The 20,676-nt window shown below is 35.6% G+C and overlaps 2 protein-coding genes across 4 annotated transcripts in view; one reads left to right on the top strand and one right to left on the bottom strand.

The window, feature by feature from the left end:
* The window catches only part of depdc7a (DEP domain containing 7, paralog a), a 15,995-nt gene extending 10,985 nt beyond the window's left edge, over nucleotides 1–5,010 (top strand). For 2 of the 3 annotated variants that reach the window (XM_016575697.1, XM_016575695.1), the window contains exons 6-9: nucleotides 2,134–2,276; nucleotides 2,778–2,903; nucleotides 3,508–3,586; nucleotides 4,688–5,010. In XM_016575697.1, the coding sequence (XP_016431183.1) occupies nucleotides 2,134–2,276; nucleotides 2,778–2,903; nucleotides 3,508–3,586; nucleotides 4,688–4,902 (563 nt within the window). In that variant the 3' untranslated portion in view covers nucleotides 4,903–5,010. Of the gene's footprint in view, nucleotides 1–87; nucleotides 309–2,133; nucleotides 2,277–2,777; nucleotides 2,904–3,507; nucleotides 3,587–4,687 lie in introns of all 3 variants that reach the window. The other variant, XM_016575696.1, reaches the window with a different exon arrangement.
* A 1,982-nt stretch (nucleotides 5,011–6,992) lies between these two features.
* LOC107758036 (cleavage stimulation factor subunit 3-like) overlaps nucleotides 6,993–20,676 on the bottom strand; it is a 17,727-nt gene continuing 4,043 nt past the window's right edge. Inside the window, exons 4-20 of the mRNA XM_016575678.1 lie at nucleotides 16,955–16,987; nucleotides 15,679–15,776; nucleotides 14,839–14,905; nucleotides 14,721–14,755; nucleotides 14,503–14,629; nucleotides 14,278–14,355; nucleotides 13,932–14,094; nucleotides 13,074–13,183; nucleotides 12,816–12,932; nucleotides 11,521–11,595; nucleotides 11,158–11,301; nucleotides 10,331–10,433; nucleotides 9,829–9,898; nucleotides 8,946–8,997; nucleotides 8,541–8,639; nucleotides 8,350–8,410; nucleotides 6,993–7,539 (exon numbers count right to left, since the gene is read on the bottom strand). Of these exons, the coding sequence (XP_016431164.1) occupies nucleotides 7,337–7,539; nucleotides 8,350–8,410; nucleotides 8,541–8,639; nucleotides 8,946–8,997; nucleotides 9,829–9,898; nucleotides 10,331–10,433; nucleotides 11,158–11,301; nucleotides 11,521–11,595; nucleotides 12,816–12,932; nucleotides 13,074–13,183; nucleotides 13,932–14,094; nucleotides 14,278–14,355; nucleotides 14,503–14,629; nucleotides 14,721–14,755; nucleotides 14,839–14,905; nucleotides 15,679–15,776; nucleotides 16,955–16,987 (1,635 nt within the window). The 3' untranslated portion in view covers nucleotides 6,993–7,336. The remainder of the gene's footprint in view (nucleotides 7,540–8,349; nucleotides 8,411–8,540; nucleotides 8,640–8,945; nucleotides 8,998–9,828; nucleotides 9,899–10,330; nucleotides 10,434–11,157; nucleotides 11,302–11,520; nucleotides 11,596–12,815; nucleotides 12,933–13,073; nucleotides 13,184–13,931; nucleotides 14,095–14,277; nucleotides 14,356–14,502; nucleotides 14,630–14,720; nucleotides 14,756–14,838; nucleotides 14,906–15,678; nucleotides 15,777–16,954; nucleotides 16,988–20,676) is intronic.

Here is a 20,676-nt window from a genome sequence, read left to right as displayed (position 1 = left end):
CGTGTTGTGTATTTTAGATGGCTGTGCTTTTCATTGATTCTGTGTTATCTTTGCATCATTTTCTTTCCTTTTTCATCTCATTAACAGAGCAGACAGCTGGTTGTCAGCGGCTGTGGACTGTCTGGAGTTTCTTCCTGATCAGTTGGTGGTGGAGGTGAGCCGAGGACTGGCCAAGTGTGCGGAGGAGACGTCCCAGTACAAGCAGCTCCTCTACGGAGTCCTCGTTCAGCACTACGGCCAGTCTGACTACCCACCGCTGCTCAGCAACCACGTCTTTGACATCCACTCAGGCGTCTCCGAGCTGCTTGGTGAGAGATCAGTCCGCTATATGTTAGCTTGACCTGACTTTTATATGAAATGAAACTTGGCTTATTAGTGGCCCCTGTGAAGATGAAGTATATTTTAGCATACTTGTTATTACGTAATAATTTACATTAAAAGAATATACTTGCATGAACTGAATGTAATGTTTTTGGACACTTAGTTGCAATAACTAAATGCAACTAATTTATATTAAATGCAATTAGCAGTTAGTAGAATTTAAGAGTGCTTTTGAACCAAGTCAGACTTAATCTAATAATTCCCTCAAAAATAAAAATGTGCTGAAAATGTACTCATCCTCAGACCATACAAGATGTAGATGAATTTGGAGAAATGTATCATTGCATCACTTGCTCACAAAAATGGATCCTCTGCAGTGAATGGGTGCCGTCAGATTGAGAGTCCAAACAACTGATAAAAACATCACAATAATCCACAAGTAATCCACACCACTCCAGTCCACCAGTTAACATCTTCTAAAGCAAAAAGCTGCCTGTTTATAAGAAACAAATCCATCAAGGTGTTATAACTTTAAATCATTGCTTTTGGCAAAAATATGAGTCCTTTATTCATAATATTGCTTTCTCCAATTAAAAAAGTAATCTAATCTGAATCAGGAGTGAAATATGCATATATCAAGCACTGTTTGCAAGCCAAAACAGTTCTAAACAAATATAAAGGAGGTGCTTTTTGAAATGTTTGTGCTACAGGATCAAATCTAGTTGCTGAAAACCAATAGCACTACCTTATAGACCACTTAGCTAGTGCTGGGCAGTTTGACCAAAAATCTGTATCGTGTGTTTTTTTTTTTTAAGGTTTCTGACAGCTTCACGGTTTATCATGGTTTTTCCCTGACTATGCCTTATATGAATACGATTGCATGAAACAGTTGCAGAACCACTGCATTTTAATCATGATCCAAACAAACATGCTACATATTGTACGAGCCGTTTTTGATGCTAATTAGATTGAATCATTTCAAAATTTACAGCAAAAACAGAACGGTCCGACCTTAGCTTCGTGAAATTATACTGCATAAAATCTGCACGAAATAAAAACAGCAGACGGGCTGAGTGAGAACGCAAATTCACTCACTGACAGCAGGTGGCGCTTATGGAACAGCAGTGATACAGCGTTTCCTTTATTACCGCTGTAAACATTAATATGCTTTATGTGGAGGTAAGAATACCATCTAAACTTTTCTGAAGACAGTCAGTTCATATCACCCCTCACCCCCAATTCAGGATTTTCTTCCAATATTTCGTGTGTCATAATCAGTGTTTTGCTCTGCCTGCTACAGTATTTTCTCCTCTTAGTGTTCAGCCCTGGGGGTAAGCAGATAAACATCACATTTTCATTTTTGGGTGAACTATCCCTTTAAGGAATTAGTTGTGTTATTAATGGTACTATAACCATTAGTCAGAAGTGTATGCAGTTAACAAGTATCTCCTCTCAATTCACGACACTGTCTACGTTGCTTAGCCAGTTGTATGTCAGTTTTTTTAGAAATCATACCGTGTGCGTAATTCAAACCGGTTTACCAATATCACCCAGCATTATTAACAACCATACATAACATCCTAGCAATGTACTACAGACAGTGTTAGGAAGGTTACTTTGGACATGTAATAGGTTATAGATTACAAGTTACACATTTTTTGCAGTAACTGTAACAGATTACAGTTACATTTTTGTAATTAAATTACCATTACATGTAACTAGTTACTCCCCAACACTGACTATACAGGCCACTGGAATGTTGTTTAAAATTGGTCACAAATCACTTTATTATATTCTTCTGCGTGTGTGCAGTGAATGGGAAGCGGGAGCAGGCGCTGGAGTCTCTGCAGCTCTGTCTGAAGCTGCAGGATTCACGCAGTAGAGAGGAGCTCCGCAGGTTACTGCGCTTTATGGCCCTCGCCGCCGGCCCTCAGGAGATCAAACTACACAAAGAGGTACGAATAATCTGGCGTCTAGTGGAGACTGAGAAATACTGTTTGAGTGTGTGGTTTTATGCTCATGCAAGTAAATTGACACTTAAGACTGGTTTTGTGGTCCAGGGTCACATTTGTAAAACCAGTAATGGATGATATGAAGTGCTGGTGTATTTTTAAATGACATAGTGTTTGGAGATCATTTGAAAAATGAAAAATCATTTGAAAAATATGGAAAAATCGATACAGTGTCTGCACTGAAACTGCTGCAGATCTTCCAGTATGTTTGCTGCGAAATCAGACCAGTGCACAGTACGACAGTGTTTCTATCACACAAAAGTGTCATTGTTAAAAGCAGAAGCTAAAGTGAGCTTTGCAATTGCCATGCTTGTGAAAAGACACTGAATTAAATAACAGCCTCTTTTCTGCTTTTGCCTGAAAATCATTTATTACACCTACAGAAATGCCATTCCTACATCCCTACAGAAACTTGACAAGCTGTTTGTTTGTTTTGTTCTGTAGATAGAGAACAGAATGGCAGTGAAGAGGGCGTTCTCCAATGCTATTGTGTATGGGACTAAACTAGCCAAGGGGAAGGTTGATCTTCTGGTTCTTTTCATGATGGACAACCACCACGACCTCTTCAAGGTGAGCCAGCAGCTCAGACTGGCCTCTAAAAACACTGTTAATGACATACAGTTAGACATATACGACTGTGCAAAGGTTTGGGGTCTGTAAGAAATGCCATTCTATTGAACTTTAAATTCATCAAAGAATCCTGAAAAAAAGTATAATGGATTCCACAAACATTAAGCAGCAAAAACCGTTTTCAGTGTTGGTAGTAATAAGCAAATCCGCATATTAGAATGATTTCTGAAGGATCATGTGACACTGAAGACTGGATTCATGATGCTGAAAATTCAGCTTTGCATCACAGGAATAAATTGCATTTGAAAATGTATTCAAATAGAAAACAGGTATTTTAAACTGTAATAATATTTCAAAATATTACTGTTTTTACTGTATTTTTGATCAAATAAATGCAGCCTTGGTGAGCAGAAGAGACGGCCCAAAGTTTCGAATGATTGTTTATATCAGCATATATAACAATTGTAATAGTCCTTGTGTTTTAAAATGAGACATTAATTTGCCTTGTGAATAATTCAGGTCATGGTTCTCTCATAAAATTGTGTTTGTGTGCCTGAAGTGAACTGACAGCATTTGTAATAATTTGACTGTGTTTTTGCTCTAGATTCCCGTCACATTGCACAAACTTGTAAGTGATAAACTGGCCAGTATCATCAAAGGAACAGATCCTGATCTCATCACAGGTAAATCTACAAATATATGTAAAATACACGAGAAAGGTCTTTCATGCTGGTTACTTTTTTTTTTTTATTCAACATTTACAGTAATAACAGGATGAAAATACAGGAGAATAGAAAAAAAATATTGTTCCCACTCCACCTCAACCTAAAATAAATAAATAACAATAAAATAAAATAATTAAAATAAAATGAAATTAAACAAGCTAAATTGAAAATATATATTTTTTAAAGTACTCGATATATAACTATACTGTAATACAGCGTATATGAAAGCATGTAAAGAATACATGCTGAATCATTCAAGTTTAAAAATAAAAGAATTTAGCCATATATCAAGTGTACGCACATAATTTGACAAACAAATCCTTACAAAAAATAAAGTATGCTGGTTACTTTTATGAAACATCCTGAATTACCAAGTAATCAAGGTAATAAAACTGATTGATTAAATCAAAAACCTTGGTAACACTTATTACCTAACATTAAGAAACAATGAGCAATATATTTGTTACTGTATTATTATTTTTTTTTTTTTGTATCTTTGTTAACTTTAGTTAATAAAAAAAGAGCTGTTTATTCTTAATATTAGGTCCGGTCCATTACATAATACAACAAATCCTTACAAAAAATAAAGTATGCTGGTTACTTTTATGAAACATCCTGAATTACCAAGTAATCAAGGTAATAAAACTGATTGATTAAATCAAAAACCTTGGTAACACTTATTACCTAACATTAACAAACAATGAGCAATATATTTGTTACTGTATTATTATTATTATTTTTTTGTATCTTTGTTAACTTTAGTTAATAAAAAAAGAGCTGTTTATTCTTAATATTAGGTCCGGTCCATTACATAATACTAACAGATACAACTTTTGATTTTAATAATGTATTAGTAAATGTTGAAACTGACATTAACTGAGATGAATAGATGCTTTCGAAGTATCTATCATTGTTAGTTCATGTTAACATTATTGTAAAGCATCACCGCAGTCTTATCATAGTAGATGTTTGTGAGCCTTATTTGTAAATAAAACACGGCTTATAATGTACGATCCTTGATTTTCTAAGAAAATACATTTCAAATCTCCACTCTCTTAGGAACAACGTACTGTCGACGTCTGACTGGAAAAGATTACCTGGAAACAGTTCAGAAAACTACAAGAGAGGAGCTGTGGACGTTACTGAAAACTATTCACGAGAACTCGAAGCTCTCTCTGAAAGAGAAGCGCCGTCTGCTCGGACAGTTCTACAAAGGACATCCTGAAATATTCGTGCAATATTTTGGCAACAGAATATCCAGTGTTTATATTTAAAGATCTTCAGTTAATTTTATATTATATATGTATGATATGTAAAAAGTATTGTAAATATGTATATATTTATACCACTGTTATGTCTGTATTGATGGAGAATGAGATTTGTTGGACAATTAACACATTTTTTCTATTCTTTATCAAAATTATGATATTACTACCACTTACTGCCCAAAAAAAACACATTCTTTCAAGCAAATCGTGGCAAAATCGGGCTAAAATAGTGTAGTCTGAACCGGGCATTAGACCACAAAACTCAATCCTACCTATAAATTCGAACACTTCAGAGAAACAGAAATATGTCTTAAAAATAGGGTGGCCATATATACGGGACACGTTCTGGTCAGGATTTTTATATTGCCTAAAACAGCCAAAGTAGTTTGACCAATAACATGCAGGTATAGTACATAATCGACCAATCGTCGATTGCGCGAGAAGGTCTAACAGCCAAAACCTGGATATTTTAGGCAATAGGCCTATAGAAATCCTGGCAAGGGTGCGTCCCGTAAAAATGGCCCGGATGGTCACCCTACTTTAAAATAAAAAAATAGGTTACAAAAAAAGTCCAAACTGCTTCGAGTTCAACAAGGTCAAAGGCTTTGTTGAGATTACAAATAATTTAAAGACATATAACCATAATATGCCAGCTCTATCATACAACCTATGTAGAATTTACTTGGTACTTCCAATTCATTTCTCTCATTTGAATATTTTTAACCTAAACTGTGGAATATAAACTTGAAAATACATGTGCTCAGTATAATCAGGGCCAGTAAGTTCAGACGTCCCACGCTCACCACGCAAGACTCCATTGCTGAAGAAAAAGCATGTTGAAGCTCGTTTTAAGTTTGCTGTACCACATTTAGACAAGCCTGTGGAATACTGAGAATATAGTCTGGTCCAATGAGACCAAAATTAAAAAATCTATGGAAAGAACTAAAGATCAGAGTTCATAGAAGAGGCCGACAGAACCTTCAAGATTTGAAGACTGCAAAAAGTTAGTTTTAGGCCCTGTATATATATATATATATATATATTATTTATTTTTTACTGTAAATGTGCTGAAAATGTGTAATTGTTGTGGAACAAATGTGAATTATGACACTTTGTTCCACAACAATTAAACATTTACAGCAAAAAATAAATGAGAATTTGAGGGGGGAAGGATGCTTCATTGATGTTTGTTCTGAAAAAAAAACAAAAAAAACAATATATATATATATATATACTGTATATGAAATGCAACAAATGTAATTGTGCTAAAACAGCTTGCATTCAGTTTATGCTAAATATGTTTTTTCTGATTTTGAAGTAAAACATGACCTGGAGATATTTGTGTGAAAATCACATCTAGGTCCTTACAATTGTCCTCAAACTGATGTGCTCTGGTGCAGTGGTTTTCAATCCTGTTCCTCGAGACCCACTGCTCTGCACATTGTGCATGTCTCCCTTATCTGACACACTCATTTGAGTTCATGGAGCTCTTTCCTAATGAGCTGATGATCTTAATCAGGTGTGTAAATTAGGTGAAATCGCATCATATGACCCCTTTAACGAATTATAACAATGCAATGAAGTGAAAACAACAGCCAGTTTTTAAAGAGATTTACTGTTGCTGACGCAAGCGAATAAAATTCTTTCTTCTTCCTTCTTTATTCTTCATAACTCGAGAATGCGGCGACACATGCCTGGGGTTACGCCGCAGAAACGGTGCAGTGAAGTATAGTTTGAAAGGCTTCACGTTCGGCTGTAACTTATACACTGAGCCGCTTTAGACAGCTCACCAGTAGCTCTTCAACGGACGAGAACACACACAATTATGTCAAAATGCGCGGTTTTGGCGAGTAATGAGCTGATGATCTTAATCAGGTGTGTAAATTAGGTAGACATGCAAAATGTGCAGAGCTGTGGGTCCCCAGGAACAAGTTTGAAACCCACTGCTCTGGTGTACTTACTGTAGTATAAAGATATCCACTGACTGCACTATAGTGCATCCTAGTGGTGAGCACAAATGCTCCGACATTCGTTTCAGAGATCACAGATTTATCTGGTACTGCCGGACAGTGAAGTAACACACACGACACAAGCACTTTTATCATTTTGCTTTATTGGAAGCAAGTTGTGTGTGATCCTCAGTTCACTACAAAATTAATTCAACTCTTCCATCACCAGCAACTACACATGGCAAGTTCAGAACTATGAGGCAAACAAGAATAAAAACTTTTTACAGTATAAACCACCCAGTTTTAAAAAATAAAACTGTTAAAAAGAAACTTTGAAAGCACTGAACCAAATGGAGATGAGCGATGGTTTGTGATCGCTGTGGGAGTGCAGGCTTCACAGTAAACCAGGGTGGAAGCTGGAGTCAGTGGGCTGGATGCGGGTTTAATTGTCTCTGTGTTGTTCAGGTGTGTGTGTGTGTGTTTCGGTCGGCTCATCGGATCCTCTTCTGCTGCCGCGCTCGATAGATGTCGTGGATGGGAGGTGCGATCGATCCTTTGTCTTCCTCCTCGTCTGAATCAGCGTTAGGCCTTTTCAAGGACTTGTTTGCCACAGCGTGGTTTTCCACAGGTCCGTTTCCTTCGCTGCTCGTCTCGAACTGCTTCCCAGTGATCAACTCTACAGCAGCATCTACCGCTAGAGAGAGAACGAGAGCGCAAGCTTTATAGATCATGAACGTGTGAATCTCACAAAACCTTGAAAGAATGCATCACATTTATCCCTAAAACATTAATCACCCTTACGTTTTGTTACTTCAATGCCGAAAAATTTAATTAAAGAGTGAAATGTGTAATTATTCTGATATCTTTTAACTACATTTTCTTTTTAAATAATAATAGCTTTAACAATTTTTACTAATAATGAGAATCTATCAAAAGTAATAAGAACCACATTATATTACCTTTATTTGTTGTTAATTAAGCCACTTTCTATTCTCATTACTATAATTCCAAAATGTATTTTTAGTATATAATATTATTATATTACCACCGTTCAAAATATTTTATTGGTAAGATTTTTCAATGTTTTCAAAAAGTCTTCTGCTCATCAAGGCTGCATTTATTTGATCAAAAATGCAGTAAAAACTGTTATTACAATTTAAAAGAACTATTTTCTGTTCTCATATATTTAAATATGCAATTTATTCCTGTGATGCAAAGCTGAATTTTCAGCATCATTACTCCAGTCTTTAGTGTCACATGATCCTTCAGAAATCATTCTAATATTATTTGCTGCTCAAGAAACATTCATTGTTAAAGTAGAAAACAGTTTATCAATTTAATGCATCACTGCTGGATAAAAATATTCATTTCTTTCAACAACAACAACAACAAATTGTTTAGTACAACAGACGTCCCTGTATTACTGAAATGAGAATGAATTAGAACGAATGAAACCATGGAGTGAGATATCGGAGATCATATGATGATATTCTGTGATACTTACTCTCTGGTAATACACATCTTCTGAGAGACTCCATCAGCTCATCAACCTGCACAAAGGGACCCTAAAAACACACACACACACACATGATCACACTGTCTTGACGCTTATGTTTAAATATCTTGAGGATATCTTATCTGACATGCTACAGTTTAGTCTGAAGCATTTAAAAGAAGAAGAGGTGTTGAACTGACTGTAAAACAGCTGGGAGGAGGCAGCAGCTTCATGAGGATGACAGCAGTTGTAGGGACAGGAAACACTCCTCCAGGAACAGGATGCAGGCCGGGAGCTGTCAGGAGGACACGTCACCAAACTTAGCAATGCACACAATCACCTCAAAGTAAGAATTGCACAACTGGGAATGATCTATTGACATGTATTTCGCAAACTTTTTCTCTCACAATTGTGACTTATTATTAATTGAGATATAAACTCAGAATTGAGATAAATAAAATCACAAATCTGAGAAGAAAAGGCCAAACTTTGAGATAAACAGTTGCAATTACCTTTACATTTTTTTTTATTGTGGCAGAAACAAACAAACAAAAAACAATTCTAAGATGTAAACTCAAAAATTCTAAGAAAAAAAAAGTCAGAATTGTCAAGTCTCCAATGTTGCTTTCAAAGGCCAAGAAGCGCGCCCAGATTTCCCTGTTACACCAAAAATCACACGTTAACATCAGGAATATTATCCTTTTCACATTACATTTAACCCTGGGTTAAAGTCGCAACGAAATGGAATTAGTGAGAGATGTTTTCTTCTATATTGTGGCATACATCTAAGTGTAACAAATTATTGAAAAAAAATAAAAATAAAAAATGTAGGGCAGGGATTGGTTCTACACATCGGTTGTTGATTGGGTGTTGAGATGTGGCCTGGAAGATCAAGTTAGAAGGTTTAGATTAAACATTAAAAGGCCAAAGCAATATTTGAAAAATTATTATATAAAAATATTTTGTTTCAATTATTAACATCCTGCACATTCTGCAAGGGGTATGTAAACTTACGAGCACAACTGTATTTGTTTGCACATCTTGTAAGTTGTAAAATGTACATAAACATATGTGTCAAAGCATTGGGCATGGTATCGCAAATTCACAAGGTATTATTGAATCCAATTGCGAAAAGTCAGACTGAAACATTTCCTTGCTTCATTTTTTCCTATCAATCAGATTATTTCAGGTTTACACCACTCCTTCCAATCCGAGTGAAATTTCATTCAGATTGAGCTGTCGACCTCTTTTCAATCTGACTGAGCCATCGATTCATTTACAAACAGATTATTTAGTTGCATTGAAACGTAGCTTGTGTGAAACATTAAATGTTAATGAGTGTTAGTCCAGGGTTGAAAAATAACTCGGACTTGAGCAATTATAAAGCGTCAAAAGCCTAGCAGATAGTTAGGAATATTTAACAGCAAATTAAAAGAAATAGATGGTATATTTGCGAGAAAAAAAAATTATCAATAAAATCCCACTAACCCAGATTTCTCAGGGGAAAGACTGCCGGACATCAGGACTCTCTCAAACAGGACTCTAGTGTTGTTGTCCTCTGTGATGGAGGGAAGGGCAAACAAGCTCAATAATTCATTTTTGAAAACGTTTTACTTCTCTTCTTTTTTGGTAATAGCCTAGCGACAAGATAAACACGAGCGATGTTTACTGCATGGCAAACACCGTCTCCTAGCTATCTGCTTTATAAAGGAGACGAATGGTTTGTTTGGTCTGATAAGCGCTCCTGTGTCAGATATCATCATCTGCGTGTGTAAATAAACAACCATCTCGAGGGCATGTCAATGATACGCAATCTCTCAAAGCTTGGGCTGAAATAGTTTTTCTCCAGCGTTTCACCCAATGTGATACAGGCTGGATGAAATGTGACAGGGCAGTACAGGTGTAATAAATGTCACTGATTGTTTAGAAGCAGATTAAAAGGAGACTGTGAATTCACCAAACGTGTGCATGGAGGGAATGGCGTTCTTACCGTTTAAGTGAGAGAGGTAATCAATGTAGGCCAAAATGTATTCAGGAATGTCACCGTATTTCTTCAGTCCAAGCTCAAATATCTTAAAGGCCACAGATTTGTCCTGTCGGCAAAGGAAAAGTCATTCAGATACTCCGTTTTATGTCTGGATACACATTTCAAATGCATAAACTGAATCAAACGTCCTTTAGATATGTGAGGGGCGGAAAGTAATTGTTTAATAATAGTGAAGGTCACAGTGTGAATTTTTTTTTTACATGGTTTCCACAAAAATATCAACCAGCAAAACTGTTTTTAACATTGATAATAATCAGAAATGTTTCTTGAGCAGCAAATCAGCATATGACGATGATTTCTAAAGGATCATGTGACAGTGAAGACTTGAGTAAAGGTCCTTGCACACTGAATCCGAAATTTTCGTATGCGTTTTTCCGTTTTTTTTTTTCGTATTAGTCATCCTTTCCTATCAAAATGCTTGCTACGGATGCGAAAACGCAGAAAATCGAACCTGGTCCGAATTTTTTTTATGATGGACAAAAGTTTCGGAGGCAGTGTGTAAACATGATTGACACAACGTGAGGTCGTATTTATTTTTCAACGTGCAAAAATTTCGGACTCAGTCGTGCAGAGACCTTCACGATGCTGAAAATTCAGCTTTGATCACAGGAATAAATTACATTTTAAAACACATTCAAATAAAAACATTTTAAACTGTAATAATATTTCACATTTTTTATTAAATGCATAAGAGACTTCTTTTTTAAAACATTTACAACTAAAATATTTGAATGCTAGTGTAAATATAAGAGACGTGGTGATGAAGTTACCTTGCTGCAGTAGTACTCCATAAGAGCAGCAGTGACATACACATGATGCCGTGTGCGAGGATCCTCTCTGGCCTTCTTAAAGATGGTGCGGCCAGACTTGATGCCTTCAGCTCTTCTGGCAAATTTCATGTACTGGATATAGACCTGAACAATTCAAGAGCATCAAAGGTCAGTCTCTCTTTATTCACAGTGAAAACAAGGAATTTCCCAGATATTTCTGGTCAACTGTGATTATTGATTCAAAATAATTTCTTGAATTACTCAGAAATACAGAAACACTAGCAGGTTTTACTCCAGAGCAGCAATTTTATTATGATTATTTGTCCATCGCAGGCATTTGTCTCCAAAGAGAGCTGAACTCACCAATGTAGGGTCAATATCTTCTATGGCCAGGAAGCGGTTGTATATACTATGAACTTTCTCATGCTTCATGCGACTCTGCGAAACACAGGTTAAAAATATAAATGGACAAAGGTCGAATTGACAGATTACAGGGGACAGGACTTTTTTGCTCTTATAAAATAGTTTAATTAACCATTTAAGCTCCCTCCCCAATAATAAAAGCTAAGCGGGGAAAAACAACAAAAAACATCAAAAATAATCATGACATAACAACCAGGGTTATTATAGTTAAAGGGGTCATATGATGCTGCTAAAAAGAACATTATTTTGTGTATTTGGTGTAATGAAATGTGTTTATGCGGTATGTGGGGGCGTGTTAGAACGAGCCATTTTAGGTAGGCGTGGTTGACTCTTAACTTTTATAAAGAATATCTCTTTGGATTTGAGACTTTAGTCTTTGCAACTTTACAGATCTTCTTTATGCACCAAGAGCTTGTAACACTCCAAAGAGAAAGGAAAAATTTAAATCGCATCATATGACCCCTATAACTAAAAATAAAACCACACAAAAACATTTTCGTTATTTCAAATATTTAAAAAAAATTTTTATTTCAGGTAGTAGTCAAACTAAAAAAAATAAAAAATAAAAAAATAATAATAATAAAAACTACATATATAACTAAACGTATAAAAATGTCAGAATCAGAATGAGCTTTATTGCCAAGTATGCTTCCGCATACAAGGAATTTGTTTTAGTGTCACAAGCTTCCAGTACACAGAGACAACAACACACAGACAATAAAAATACACACATATGTAAATATAAATAGACAAAAATAGAAATAATAAATTAAAATAAATTGTATGTACAGTTGTGCTATAGATGATAGAATAGGAATAGAATAGAGTGAGATGCAGGGATGTACTAGGATGTAGGTGGTAACAAATAAATAAATACATTTATTAAATATACATACAATAAAATTACTAAAAACTTAAAATTAAAACAGTGAATATAAAATTCCAAATATTAATAAACACTATAATTGTATTTCAGCGATACTGAAGTAACACTGGTCACAAGCATAGATTAACATCCACATAATCAGTACTAAGAAACTTGCCCATCTTGCATGACAGAGTGAACTATTCTTACAAATGCAATTTAAAAAAGAGGTAATTTACATTTAGAAGTCTTAAAGATAGAGTAGCAAAACAGCCTATTTAATTGTAAAGGTAAGACATTAGACCTTAAAATGTGTAGAATAGGCCCTTTTATAGGTAATAACAGCTCAGGTCATCCAGAGACCTCTTACCTCTTCATAATCTGCAAAAGAGAAATACAGCAGCATGTTCTTCTTGAGCAGAGATCCAATGGCACGCTCGTAGATGTTAGCTGCCTCATCACTGAACAGCTTGGCATTGTTCATGTCCTGAATGAGGAGATCATGAGTGCAATAAGATTAGCATGCAACACAGCACCTAAATGCAACCAAAGGGAAACAATTTTGTAACCATTTTTAATGTCCATCACCACCAAAACGGTGTTTATATAAAATGATTTGCAAACCAACCCCTTTTTCTGCCAGCAGTTTGCTGGACTGTTCCAGGTACTGGGCAGCTTCATACCAGACGTCCGGGTGATGGCCGAGCACCAGAAGGCACTGCTCATAGGCAAACATCACTGCAAGTGACAAATAAAAAAATTAGGTACAGAAAATGGCCTGATTTAACGACAAACACCACTTTAAAAGAGACCAAACTCTACCAGAGAAGATTTTACACTGTATTTTGCAATGCACTTCAGTACATTTATGTTGTTGCAAAATGTAAACTGTAGTATTGCACAGCTCTGTATTTAAAGATAAGTATGTTACACTTGCATAGGCCAATATATAGCGGAAAACTCAAATGCATATTTGCAAAATGTAAACTATATTAACGTCCAGCTCTAATCTGTTAAATTCTAATATACGGCATGAAGATATTAAGATATTATAAACATTAACATCATGATTTTCTGTAAAGCTGCTCTAAAATGAACGAGATGCTCTACACAGGACTAAAACAGCAGATGATCGATTGTCAAAACCTGCAGCTCATAGTTTATGAATCTTCCTGTAAGTCACCTCTCTTGGTGATGAGGGTCTGATCTTCGGTACGCAGTGGGTTGCTCTTCTCCCATTGGATGTATTTCTTCCACATCTCCACCTGCTGGGCCTCCTGTGGGGAGTTACTATATTAACGTCCAGCTCTAATCTGTTAAATTCTAATATACGGCATGAAGATATTAAGATATTATAAACATTAACATCATGATTTTCTGTAAAGCTGCTCTAAAATGAACGAGATGCTCTACACAGGACTAAAACAGCAGATGATCGATTGTCAAAACCTGCAGCTCATAGTTTATGAATCTTCCTGTAAGTCACCTCTCTTGGTGATGAGGGTCTGATCTTCGGTACGCAGTGGGTTGCTCTTCTCCCATTGGATGTATTTCTTCCACATCCCCACCTGCTGGGCCTCCTGTGGGGAGTTCTGGGGCGGCACTGAGGGGGCGTTCCGGTCCAAACCCTTCATCACCGTCTCATACTCCTGAACGGGATTACAATCACACCATCAGCATAGAGAAATAGCATGACGAGAAGAAAGAGATGCAGATGCGATTGTGAGAGATTTCTAAAAATAGTACTTTTTTTTATGTGCTTTTTTGCACGTATTTAAAAAAAAACGTTATTGCTTTATCCCATCATACACTTTCACCCATGCAGAACTCACCTTGGCGACTCTCCTGGCGTTCATGTAGTCTCTACTCCGGTCTTCAATCATCTTTTTGGCCAAGTGCACATTTATGCCCTTTATAATGGAACAAAAGCGATTTATGGACAGTATGTGCACATTACAACCAAATGAACAATAGAAAGCTGAAGATGACTTGCTCCTAACAAACCTGAATTCTTGCTGAGTGTCCTAAACCAGAATAACACATCCATTAATTCTCACCTCTTCATATTTGCTGTAGTCCCTCCAGAGCTGCTCAATGTTAATCATGGGGTTGACGCAGCCTCTCTGATAAACTCGTCTGACAGCTGTGATGCGCTGGTTCTCAGCATATGACCCCACAGCCTCTCTAGAGGCGCATACAGAGAGCCCTTCAAATGCCTCATCAACTTCTTTAATGACCGTGAAATGAGTTTTGAAAATATAAATGGTGTACTTACACTCCTTTGAGGAAATTGATGTAATCCACCCAAATCTAAGAGAAGGAGAAGAGTTTTGAGTTAATGTCCATAAAGCCATAGAACAAGTTAGGATAGAACTAACGGTCAAAACACTCACCTGATAGGACATAATCTCCATCCCAATCTTATCCAAGGCAAAATCATAAGCCTGTGCCATCTTTTCCCTGCCAAAGGACAGTACATTTTAAGTATTTAAAACCACTTTTTAAGTATGTGTGCAACAAGAAAGCATACAACTAACAATGCACAAGAAAGTGACCAAGTGATAAAACCGTCAACCAATAATGTGCAACTTTCTGTTTTTAAAATTGGTTGTAAAGTAAAAGTAGGCCTAAATCTGTAAAGAAAAAAAAATTCAGGTCCAGAAAAAAAATGCTTTTATCTTGCATTCTTCTAACTTGGATCAAGTGGATCACTAAAGTGGATCAAAAAAAGTTAATCAAAGTTGTCATAAGACAAGAACGCATTTTGGTTTTAGGACAACTTTGGATCCACTTCAAATGTTGACTAGTGTATATTATCAGCATAACAGTGAGAATCAATTTGGTTATTAATAATTGTCCCTCTTTTACTTTAATGACAAAACTTGATATTCATGTTATCCAGCATTATTTGAGGCAGTTTCAAAGAGCATCTTGTGCTTCCATGGAAACTAGAAAACCAGACATGATAGTTTGCATAGTCATTGTCAAAAATCTGATAAGCAAACTAATTATAATGCAGAATCAGATTTTTCCCCCTATTCATTCTACATCAGCCGTTTTATTTTTTTAAGCATTAACGTAATTTCCTTCTAGATTTTGAATCCCAGATTGAACTGTGTTCTCAGAGCTTTTTGACCCCTCTGTATATTAGTGTATTATCAATCACCTTCTTCTCTAGATAAAGTCACTTGATCACTACTTTAAAGCCATATAAACACAACTATATCACATACTTATAGCTGGGCAGTTTCCCTTTGGTTTCCCGTACATATGAGAGATAACACTTCCACAGGTCAATGTGCAGAACCTTCATTAAGCACCTCTGAAATAACTGAGCAAGAGAGACACAAAACACAGCACATAAAATTACAGTACTGCCTGTAATACTGTAATCATGCACACACACTTTTAATTACAGCAATCCTTTAACAAAATATTACTGCGATAGTAACATCGTACAGACTTAGGATTGCATAATCATGATAGAGAAATACAAACACATATCAGAGTCAACAAATTCTAGATTAGGCTCCAAAATTATGTAAAAATATACTGAAGTTATAATTATGCTGCTTACATCGATCATTAGATGGCACTTCAATATAACCATGGATGATTAACATTCATATATCATGGCATTTGCATGGTAATCTAAAGTAATGCAAAGAATACCACGTCCTAAAAACCACAGTAGCACCATGGTCTTTTCGTGTTACAGTTTTCAGAAACAAAAGGGTCATGTGAGGTATGCGACTCAAAATTGACCCAGTATGACTGATGTTTTGTTGCTAAAATGCATTAACAGGGAATTGCTCACTGAACTGGGATCAAAAAAGACAATATATCCAACGAAGAACCAAATCTGTAATCTGCTTTTCCTCATTTTATGTCTGATTGCTGGATTTAGAAGAGCAAACAGGATATTTCTAGTCAAGCAGGGTGTTACTTTACTTCATTGCAACATCTTGATGTTTACTCTGCCTGAGCTTTTGAAGGCCTAAAGTGGTGACCTAGATACAGCTCAGTTTTTATGGTCTCACACCTGTGAATTTGTCTGTTACAACAATCAGAGTACTATCACACGAGTGTTACAGTTTTCAGAAACAAAAGGGTCATGTGAGGTATGCGACTCAAAATTGACCCAGTATGACTGATGTTTTGTTGCTAAAATGCATTAACAGGGAATTGCTCACTGAACTGGGATCAAAAAAGACAATATATCCAACGAAGAACCAAATCTGTAATCTGCTGCTTTTCCTCATTTTATGTCTGATTGCTGGATTTAGAAGAGCAAACAGGATATTTCTAGTCAAGCAGGGTGTTACTTTACTTCATTGCAACATCTTGATGTTTACTCTGCCTGAGCTTTTGAAGGCCTAAAGTGGTGACCTAGATAAAGCTCAGTTTTTATGGTCTCACACCTGTGAATTTGTCTGTTACAACAATCAGAGTACTATCACACGATCAATAAACTCGACATGTGGCTTCCACGCGATAACAAACGCTTACCTTTTCAACCTTGTCATAGTTTTTAGCCTTGATCTGTGGACACATTTGAAAACCAATATTATTAAAAAGTGATGGTCTGTGGCAAGACTGATTTGCTCCACACACAAACCCTTTAACCTCAACAATGTGACATTCACACAACTCTGCATAATATTGTGTCCGTTAACTCCATTTATTAAAAGCATGTGATGCTGCATATCATATCAGTCACAAGATTCACTAGAGCTAGTTTGAAGAATTACTCATTTTATGTGTGTGCACAGGCCACAAAGCAACCAATGTTGTGCATTATGTGTTAGTAAAAATATTTGTGCTGTCAAACGATTAATCGCGATTAATCGCATCCAAAATAAAAGTTTTTACATATGTGATGTGTACTGTGTATATTTATTATGTATATATAAATACACACACATACAGTATATATTTTGAAAATATTTGCATGTATATATTTATATTCTTATATTTTATATCATATATAAATATAATATATAAACATAAAATTTTTCTTAAATATATACATGCATGTGTTTGTATTTATATATACATAATAAATATACACAGTATACACACATATCTTATGTAAACAAAAACTTTTATTTTGGATACGATTAATCGTGATTAATCGTTTGACAGCACTAAAAAAAAATATACATTTTTGGAGTGCATAGTCCTGACAAAGCATCGACCCTATGAGCTGCATCTGAAGCTTTTACAAAGCTATAGTTTTTGGCTCAGTAAGTAAAAACAAGTACTATAGAGTTGGGAATGTGTCATATGAAATATCATGCTCAAATGACGACGATAACTTACAATACAGGTTTACTCAAGTTTATTTCTCTTATTCAAAATCCTCCAAGCCAAAAAAAAAAAATCATCATCACAGAGGTTACAAATCAACATTTAATCATTTTTGTAGTAACATTTCAACCTCAAATAAATAATTTGCATTGAATAAGAGCCAACAATAAACAGCAAAAACGTTGCAATACTGTGTATTAAAAAAAAACACAACACACCAAGAAAACAAATCTCATATCATTTCTCACCACTACGTCATACACAGAAATAAAACTTCAAGGCTCAACAATAAGGATTTATCTCTGCTGGCATGACATAAATATAATAAATAACTTGTCAGAAAAAAATAAAAATTTTCATTAAACTAATTTTCCCCAAAGCTGCCACAACTAGCCTATAATGTCACTGCAATGACAGTTTTAAAAGGAAGCTGTTGGGATGGGATATAACAAAATAAAAAAGGTAACTGCAACGGAACTCACATTCCAGACCCTTTTCCTCACGATTCAGTTTAGAAAAGATTGTGAGTTATAAACTAACATCATGCAATTTTTGACTTTTTTCTCAGAAAAAATAAACTTGCAAGTGAGTCAACAAAGAGTCATAAACTCACAATTGCGAGAAAACTTGTAAGAAAAGAATTGTGAAGTAAAAAGTTGCAATTATATTTTTGCAATTTTTCTAGTAGCAGAAAAAACAATTGCGAGATGTAAATTTAGAATTTCGAGGAAAAAGTCAGAATTCTCAGTTTATATCTCGCAATAATTAATTTATATCTTATAGACTTGCTAGAAAAAAAGTCTGAATTGTGAAATAAAAGTCACAATTTTTTAATCCTGTGCGGAAATGGGCTTGCATAGCTATGAATTCATAAACATGCTTTACAGTGCAAAACGTGTTATTTTTAGTCTTCGGTCTATTTCAAGAAAAGTTCCTAAGTCTTTTGCTGGTCATTCAGACAATTTCCTCCACAACACAAAATCTTCGTTTCTTAGCCAGTTAAAATAATGATTTGCAACAAATGTTTAATAAATCACAGAAATCCAGATGTTTATATTTGCAAGGCATAAACATATCATGGGATGCATGATTTAGTAGCCAACTGATAGGGCAAGTGATTCTGGTAACCGGCCTAAAGTCATGAACTTATGCAAGTTTCAGTATTCTGATCAAATATACATGCAAATGCATTCCTAAAGACAAACAGCAGTCAAGTGTGAAAATTCTCCCAAGTACTCAAATAACTGGCACAAATGATGAGAACTGATTTTAAACATTTAGTGAAATCATTTGGAGAACTGTGGTATGGTAGTATAAAACCAGATTAGCGAGAACTTGCAAGAGTGAAGCGGATATACAAAGACTCTCTGAATCTAGTTGTAATAGACCTTAGTCCGAGCAGCCATGTATTGGCAATTTTCTCCAAATGATTTCACTGTTTCAGAGGTACAGAAACTCTGTAGGATTGTGTAACTATCCTGTTGAGCCATACATTTTTTTTTTTTTTTAAATAGACTACCAAAAAACGATTGCCTATTATCAAACAGACCATCAGGGACTGAAGCATTTTCACTGATAACAACATAAATGGTAAAGGCAGTTTTTTTTTTTAGCTGAATTAATTAATTCTTAATTGTCTGTGCAAGTGTACTGTACTACATTCTAGTGTCACAACATTAGAAACAAAAACTTTAACAGAAAACGGATAAAATTGTTAACACTAGACAACATGCTGTTGTTATCACTAAGAGGATAGTTGACCCAAAAATGAAAATCTTTATCATTTACTCACCCTCATGCTGTAACATTACCTTCTACTATAGAACATAAAAGAAAAGTAAAAACATTAAACTGTTTCCCCTCCATACAATTGCACAGGCAAAACAAAAATATATTTTTTAAAGGTCTATTTTGTTCCACAGGGGAACGTCATACAGGTTCAGAATGACATGAGATCGAGCAAATAATGTCAATTTTCATTTCAGGGTTAACTACCCCAAAGGCCATTTCAGTTAACCTCTGTGGTCCTTCATAATGTTAAATCGCAGTAATATCGCTGAGATCAGCTGTAAGAGGCGGCTGGCAGAGTGTCTGTGCTCCAGGGCAAATGGTGACAGCCTGACATACTTAACCAACCTCTCAACAGCTCCAAATGAAATCAAAACTCAGCATGACAGTGTGAAAAATACTGGTATTGAGGCAGAATGGCTCTGGGGCACGATCACTGCGGGACTGCCGTCTCCATGCCTCGGACAGACGCACGCATGCACACACACTCACTGACACAAATTACAATGCACATTACAACGACAAGCCAAACTTGTTAAGAGTGCATTTTATTACAGTAGGGGTAAAAAGAACAGTTTTCTCAAATCCAAGCAGTTTTGACTAAGGGTGGAGAAGCTTGAAGAATAATCAAACAGCAATTATTTTCATGATCGGAAATACTCAATCATACTGTAAGTAATCTGATCCAGATCAGTGCATAAAAACCTACGTGATTTGTTCTTGATTGTTCTAATATCCACCTTATTTTTGACTTAAGAGCAGCCTGAATGTGCAAGGCTTCCGGTGTCCTTGACTTCCCGTTATTTTAGCTGCGCAAACACAGTCTGTTATGTTGCTTGCTATTGCAAACGGGTTTTTTTTTAATTTATTTATTTTTATTCATTATGACAATGATAAACACACTGGTTTGTAGTACTTTTACGGTTTACAGCACTTCGTTATTCTAATTATTTACCTATAGTGCCTAGTAAATCTGAAGGCTTGCACATTTAAAGAAAACAGCTTCACATTGCAAAATAAGGTGACTACTATCTCAATTGAGTATAATGAATCACATTAAATAGAATTTTCAAACCCTTTTAAACTTAAATCCAGGTGATAACAGCAAAAATCGGTTTACGCTTAGCGGGTGG

The sequence above is a fragment of the Sinocyclocheilus rhinocerous genome, unplaced genomic scaffold (genome assembly GCF_001515625.1).
Source record: "Sinocyclocheilus rhinocerous isolate Xijiao unplaced genomic scaffold, SAMN03320098_v1.1 scaffold82, whole genome shotgun sequence".
NCBI classification, from domain to species: Eukaryota; Metazoa; Chordata; class Actinopteri; order Cypriniformes; family Cyprinidae; genus Sinocyclocheilus; species Sinocyclocheilus rhinocerous.
The sequence above is the reverse complement of the archived record's forward strand: the minus strand, read 5'-3'. Positions and strand labels throughout refer to the sequence as shown.